The 7,335-nt window shown below is 42.4% G+C and overlaps 1 protein-coding gene across 1 annotated transcript; it reads left to right on the top strand.

Annotated features, from left to right (window-relative positions):
* Positions 1 to 3,657: 3,657 nt before the first annotated feature.
* On the top strand, positions 3,658 to 6,569 carry LOC139410272 (phospholipase A and acyltransferase 4-like). The gene is made up of 4 exons (XM_071155756.1): positions 3,658 to 3,708; positions 3,993 to 4,089; positions 6,089 to 6,360; positions 6,459 to 6,569. The coding sequence occupies exons 2-4, from the start codon at positions 3,993 to 3,995 to the stop codon at positions 6,567 to 6,569; spliced, it is 480 nt and encodes a 159-aa protein (XP_071011857.1). The 5' UTR covers positions 3,658 to 3,708.
* Positions 6,570 to 7,335: the final 766 nt, after the last annotated feature.

The following is a 7,335-nucleotide window of genomic DNA, read 5'->3' as shown; positions in this document are numbered from 1 at the left end:
TCAAAGCCCTGCCACATCCGACAAGCATCAGAGCCGGTGTAGTACGACTTTGCCTGTTTAATGGTTCGTGGGAGGGCAAAGCGGGATTTCTTATAAGCTTCTGGGTTAGAGTCCCGCTCCTTGAAAGCGGCAGGTCTAGCCTTTAGCTCAGTGCGGTTGCTGCCTGTAATCCATGGCTCCTGGTTGGGGTGTGAACGTACGGTCACTGTGGGGACGACGTTATCGATGCACTTATTGATGAAGCAGATGTGATGTGGAACATATTCCAGTCTGTGCTAGCAAAACAGTCGTGTAGCTTAGCATCTGCTTCATCTGACAACTTTTTAATTGATCTTGTCACGGGTTCTTCCTGCTTTAATTTTTGCTTCTAAGCAGGAATCAGGAGGATGGAATTATGGTCAGATTTGCCAAATGGAGGGCGAGGGAGAGCTTTGTATGCGTGTCTGTGTTTTGGAATATAGATGGTCCAGAGTGATTTTTTCCCTCTGGTTGCTTATTTAACATGCTGATAGAAATTTGGTAAAACTGATTTAAGTTTCCCTGCATTAAAGACCCCGGCTACTAGGATCGCCGCCTCTTGTTTGCTTATGGTGGAGCACAGCTCATTCAATGCTATCTTAGTGCCTACCTCTGACTGAGGTGGTATGTAAACAGCTACGAAGATGAGAACTCTCTCGGTAGGTAGTGTGGTCTACAGCTTATCATGATATACTCAGCCTCAGGTGTCAGGATGTGCACAACTGGTTGAAGGTAAGTCAGGTGGAGGAGAGCAGAGATGGGTGATAACAGGCACACTTCATTCATGCCCAAGGAAAACAGCGATAATGCCCAAAGTACACAAACGGTACAATATACAGAACATACGGGTCAAACACATACCCGGCGCAAACCAGCCTGATGCGAACCACGCGTAACAAACAAACATTTCCACACATAGACGCTCTCTTTGGTTGGCCCTCGCTTCATACTCGTCGCCAAACCCACCGGCTACAGGTTATCTACAAGTCTCTGCTTGGTAAAGCCCCGCCTTATCTCAGCTCACTGGTCACCAAAACAGCACCCACTCGTAGCACGCGCTCCAGCAGGTATATCTCACTGGTCACCCCCAAAGCCAATTCCTCCTTTGGTCGCCTTTCCTTCCAGTTCGCTGCTGCCAATGACTGGAATGAACTGCAAAGATCACTGAAGCTTGAGACTCATATCTCCCTCAGTAGCTTTAAGCACCAGCTGTCAGAGCAGCTCACAGATCACTGCACCTGTACATAGCCCATCTGTAAACAGCCCATCTATCTACCTCATTCCCATACTGTATTTATTTATTTATTTATCTTGCTCCTTTGCACCCCAGTATCTCTACTTGCACATTTATCTTATGCACATCAACCATTCCAGTGTTTAATTGCTATACTGTAATTACAGTGCATTGCGAAAGTATTCGGCCCCCTTGAACTTTGCGACCTTTTGCCACATTTCAGGCTTCAAACATAAAGAAATAAAACTGTATTTTTTTGTGAAGAATCAACAACAAGTGGGACACAATCATGAAGTGGAACGACATTTATTGGATATTTCAAACTCTTTTAACAAATCAAAAACTGAAAAATTGGGCGTGCAAAATTATTCAGGCACTGTATATATATATATATATATATATATATATATATATTATTTTTTTTAAAGCATGCCTGGCGCCAGCTGTTAATGTCTCATTCTGGAAGTTATCGGTAGATTGATCCAAATTATTTTCTGGCACACACTCCTTTCCCTCCAGACATCTTCTTTTTTTTTTAAACCTAGCGATCAACATTTGGTTTGTCTTTGCTAGAACTACTAAATTACCTTAGCTGGTGAGTCAATTCGAGTAAGCTAGCGTGGTAGAGTTTAGCCACGTGAAGCTGCCAGGTCGTTGAGGTAAACTACAGTGTGAAAAAAATTATTTTTTACATCATAATAAAATTACCCATAGAAAGTAAATCTCACAAAAAATGTAAGAAAATAAAACACAATTTATATTGAACATTTTATGGGACAATTTTTTGGTAGGCCTGAGATCAAACTCAGGCCAAGGCCTACCCAGGCCTACCAATGGCTATGCCGCTGATTCACACATAGGCATGGTAGACAGCCATGTAATGGTACAATGTCATTCGCTTGCCTATTGAAAACTCCTAAACACGAGGAGGTTACCTGTCAGTATCATTAAGTTTGCTATGATGGCATCAGCCACGGTCAATATCCTACATGTTGTTGTCTTTTCTGGCTACTTGATATAAAGTACATTGCATATAGCTACAGGTGGTTGGCTGTGTCATTGCTTAATAAGTCTGCTTGCTAGATAAGGAGATATTTCAATGATATTTCACCAGATGATTACACATTTAGTTTCAGAGAGAGCACCCGGCGATGCATCTCCACGGCGGCTGGGTTCGTACTTCTTACTGTTGCTAGTTAGATACATAGAATATTCCCTTATGCCAAGATAACAGCTTATTTTGCGAGGGAATCCTGCAGAGCATCACATGAGAAATATAAGACATACAGTACGTTACGAAGGTCATGCTACACATGGTTAATATTCACACAGAGTATACAGTATTGTAATGGTAGGATGACTTTAGCTGGGCTATAGTATACAGTCTTGTAATGGTAGGATGACTTTAGCTGGTCTATAGTATACAGTCTTGTAATGGTAGGATGAATTTAGCTGGTCTATAGTATACAGTCTTGTAATGGTAGGATGACTTTAGCTGGTCTATAGTATACAGTCTTGTAATGGTAGGATGACTTTAGCTGGTCTATAGTATACAGTCTTGTAATGGTAGGATGAATTTAGCTGGTCTATAGTATACAGTCTTATAATGGTAGGATGACTTTAGCTGATCTACAGTATACAGTCTTGTAATGGTAGGATGACTTTAGCTGGTCTATAGTATACAGTCTGTAATGGTAGGATGACTTTAGCTGGTCTATTTGATCATATCTAAACAATTCTTTCTGCTGTAGCTACACGTAGTTGTCAGGTGTGTGGTTCTGCTGTTTTGGGGGATTTGTATAGCTTACTGCACACCCTGATCTGTTTCACCTGTCTTTGTGCTTGTCTCCACCCCTTCAAGGTGTCATCCATCTTCCCCATTATCCCTGATGCATTTCTACCTGTGTTTTCTGTTTGTCTGTTGCCAGTTTGTCTCATCTCGTCAAGCATAGCAGCAGTTTTCCTGAACTCCTGTTTTCGTGCTGGACCCTGTTTTCTATTTTTCCCGGTTCTGACCATTCTGACAGCCCTGAGCCTGCCTGACGTTCTTTACCTTGTGATACTGCCCTGGATTACTGACCTCTGCCTGCCTGGACCTGTTGCTGTTTGGGGGGATTGGTATAGCTTACTGCACTCACTGCATGTAGGTAATTTGATATATTTGCTTGGGCAGTGAGCTACCCTGAAGGAGCAGAGCCTATGTTTCCAATCATTTTTTTAAATGGTTAAACATATTTCTACATGGTGTTTCCTTTCTGAAGTAGTGATTATGTAGAAAGAAAATGTATGGATAGAACATTATAAGGCAGAGCTAGTTGTGAAAAAGCTTGGGTCTCAAAGAGTTAAATTAAATAACAGGATGTTAGTTTTGAACCTTGTAATCTAAGGGCGAATTTTTTTTCACTAGGCACAATCAACAGTGAGACATTCACATATAAACCAGGAGTCCAACCACAGTAAGTACTGTTGCTGATATTTGACTAATGCTAATGATTATTAATCAACAGTTCTGTAAAAGGTGTGTGTGTGTGTGTGTGTGGACATGTTTAACTATACTTGTGGGTACCAGAATAGTAAAGAAACAATTTGACTCAGCTGGGGACATTTTACTGGTCCCCACATTGAAAAAGGCCATTTCCAGAGGGTTTAGGGTTTGAGTTAGGTTTTGGATTGTAAAACAGGACAGTGGGGGGGTGTTAATTAACATAATTAAAGGTCTTCTTAACCACCTTATTCTTAGATGAAGATCGGTGACATGATTGAGATAACCAGAGGTACATACAACCACTGGGCTCTGTACATTGGAAATGGAAAGGTCATCCATGTGGTAACTCCAGGTATGATGTTTTTCTGGATATTCCAATTCCATAATTGGGGCAGGGTGTAAACATCATCTGAAGTCAAATGTTAACAACAGAGTACTGGCCAGATGCTCTAACCACTAGGCTACCTGCTTCCCCTAACAGCAGAGTACTGGCCCAATGCTCTAACCACTAGACTACCTGCTGCCCCTAACAGCAGAGTACTGGCCCAATGCTCTAACCACTAGGCTACCTGCTTCCCCTAACAGCAGAGTACTGGCCCAATGCTCTAACCACTAGACTACCTGCTGCCCCTAACAGCAGAGTACTGGCCCAATGCTCTAACCACTAGGCTACCTGCTTCCCCTAACAGCAGAGTACTGGCCCAATGCTCTAACCACTAGGCTACCTGCTGCCCCTAACAGCAGAGTACTGGCACAATGCTCTAACCACTAGGCTACCTGCTTCCCCTAACAGCAGAGTACTGGCCCAATGCTCTAACCACTAGGCTACCTGCTGCCCCTAACAGCAGAGTACTGGCCCAATGCTCTAACCACTAGGCTACCTGCTACCCCTAACAGCAGAGTACTGGCCCAATGCTCTAACCACTAGACTACCTGCTGCCCCTAAGAGCAGAGTACTGGCCCAATGCTCTAACCACTAGACTACCTGCTGCCCCTAACAGCAGAGTACTGGCCCAATGCTCCAACCACTAGGCTACCTGCCGCCCCTAACAGCAGAGTACTGGCCCAATGCTCTAACCACTAGGCTACCTGCCGCCCCTAACAGCAGAGTACTGGCCCAATGCTCTAACCACTAGACTACCTGCCGCCCCTAACAGCAGAGTACTGGCCCAATGCTCTAACCACTAGACTACCTGCCGCCCCTAACAGCAGAGTACTGGCCCAATGCTCTAACCACTAGGCTACCTGCTGCCCCTAACACCACAGTAAAACTGATATCAACATGGTCGATAGTCAGAACTTTATGAACATATTCAATCAGCTACAGCATCTGCTGTTCTCTCTGTCTCTTTATTTCTCTCATCAAAACACACAATTACACTTACATGTGCACACTATGGTGGAAAATTACAACCCCTCCATATATGGTCGCTATGCTTGCAAGCTGCTTTAGTATGTTTCCCTCTGATTCATGTCTGAAATCATTTCTGTGCTTGAGGCCAACAACTGATGAGAGGGGGGCCACATCCTTACTTACAAGCCCTTAACCAACAATGCAGTATACAAAAAATTAAAGTATTTACTAAACTGGAGTAAAACATTTATAAATAAGAAAAAAAAAAATATATATTTTTTTAATAATAATTAAGGAGCACCAATAAAAACAGTAGAGAGGCTGAATACAGGGGGTACCGGTACAGAGTCAATGTGGAGGCTATATACAGGGTGTTACAGTACAGAGTCAATGTGGAGGCTATATACAGGGAGTACCGGTACAGAGTCAATGTGGAGGCTATATACAGGGGGTACCGGTACAGAGTCAATGTGGAGGCTATATACAGGGTGTTACAGTACAGAGTCAATATGGAGACTATATACAGGGGGTACCGGTACAGAGTCAATGTGGAGGCTATATACAGGGTGTTACAGTACAGAGTCAATATGGAGACTATATACAGGGGGTACCGGCACAGAGTCAATGTGGAGGCTATACACAGGGGGTATCGGTACAGAGTCAATGTGGAGGCTATACACAGGGGGTATCGGTACAGAGTCAATGTGGAGGCTATATACAGGGGGTATCGGTACAGAGTCAATGTGGAGGTTATATACAGGGGGAACCGGCACAGAGTCAATGTGGAGGTTATATACAGGGGGTACCGGTACAGAGCCAATGTGGAGGGGTAAATGTTAGTTGAGGTAATATGTACATGTAGGTAGAGGTAAAGTGACTATGAATGGATAATAAACAGAGAATAGCAGTGTGTTCAGGTGGATGTTGACCGCTCCATTATTACAATTCTAATTGATAAATAAACTCATACCTTTTTTTCTTTCTTGCTGTTTTGCAGATGGGTCAGGTGTATTGACTGCTTTCTCATCCAGCTCACCCAGTGTTTCCTGTAAAGGCATGATTATAATAGATACATTAAAGGCTGTGGCAGATGGGAATCCTTACAAAATAAACAACTACTTGGATAACAAGTACAAACCAAGGAGGACTGATGTCATTATGGAGGATGTGGACATCCTGAAAGGCCGCACAATAAAATATGGCCTCCTTGGACGCAACTGCGAGCATTTTGTTACTTTCCTCCGTTATGGAAAATCAAAGTCCAAACAGGTAGCCATGACAGTATAATGAGAATATTCTAATTAATGCTTTGCTTGATGAGTTACGTTAAATATACATTTGTTTTCTGCTTGTCTTTTTCCTTACAGGCAGATGACTTCCTGAAAAATTTGTTCATTGCTTCTGGCCTGCTTGGTGGTGTGGCTGTTGTTGCCGCTGTTGCTTCTGTAGCTGTTGCATTAATTAAAGTTTTTAAATAGGTAACTTGGGTCTCATGAGTCCATAGAGAATGCCAGTGATGCAAAATGTTGTTTATAGCCTAATGAATATAGGACCATCTCACAGACCAATATGGTTGTGTGGTCATTTTTACTTCAAATCAAACAGAATATTAAATTAATATACTAGCCTTTCTAGTATCAAAACATGACCTTGATTAACCTTGTACTGCAGTGGGCTAAATCGGGGTCACACAGTGTTTCTGGGTAGTGTCGTGGTAATTTCCTGTATTACTAAATGAGACGAGTTATAAACCACACACAAGTCAGAGTTATACTTAAACTTCATCTTTAATTACATGAGCTTCACCAGCCCTTTGACTCTCAGATCAATTCAGTGTCTATAATGAATGCTGAGAGTCACAACATAATGGCAACTGAGATCTTTTATAGCAAAGATCCACCCCTCTCAACTTACATGACGAACCACAGATCTTAGGAAAACTTCACAGAGGGCCTTTTACTTGAGAAAGGAGTATCCCATAGCCAGATAGGTCTCTTGGTCTCTTAAAACGAGGTTCTAATTTCGTCCTTGGTACTTCATATTACAAAAACATTACCTCACTATCTGGAATGCTCTTTAGGCTTTATTGGCCAAAGACGTCGTAAATCTCATCTGTCAGTGCTATCTCAGAGGCCCATCCTCAGTGGAACACACACACACAATATTCGACAGATTATATTCTGTCGAATTAAACAACCATTCTAATGCAATACAAAGATTATAAAATAATCTTACAAGCACTAT

This window comes from Oncorhynchus clarkii, chromosome 5 (genome assembly GCF_045791955.1).
Source record: "Oncorhynchus clarkii lewisi isolate Uvic-CL-2024 chromosome 5, UVic_Ocla_1.0, whole genome shotgun sequence".
Taxonomy (NCBI): Eukaryota; Metazoa; Chordata; class Actinopteri; order Salmoniformes; family Salmonidae; genus Oncorhynchus; species Oncorhynchus clarkii.
Note: the sequence above shows the minus strand (reverse complement) of the source record. Positions and strands in the feature narration are given on the sequence as shown.

What these genes read in the sequence shown, in the direction of transcription:
- LOC139410272 (XM_071155756.1), top strand. Translation starts at nt 3,993, where the DNA reads ATGAAGATCGGTGACATGATTGAGATAACCAGAGGTACATACAACCAC. An exon ending in CATCCATGTGGTAACTCCAG is followed by an intron (nt 4,090 to 6,088) that starts GTATGATGTTTT and finishes GCTGTTTTGCAG; the next exon opens with ATGGGTCAGGTGTATTGACT. An exon ending in GAAAATCAAAGTCCAAACAG is followed by an intron (nt 6,361 to 6,458) that starts GTAGCCATGACA and finishes TTTTCCTTACAG; the next exon opens with GCAGATGACTTCCTGAAAAA.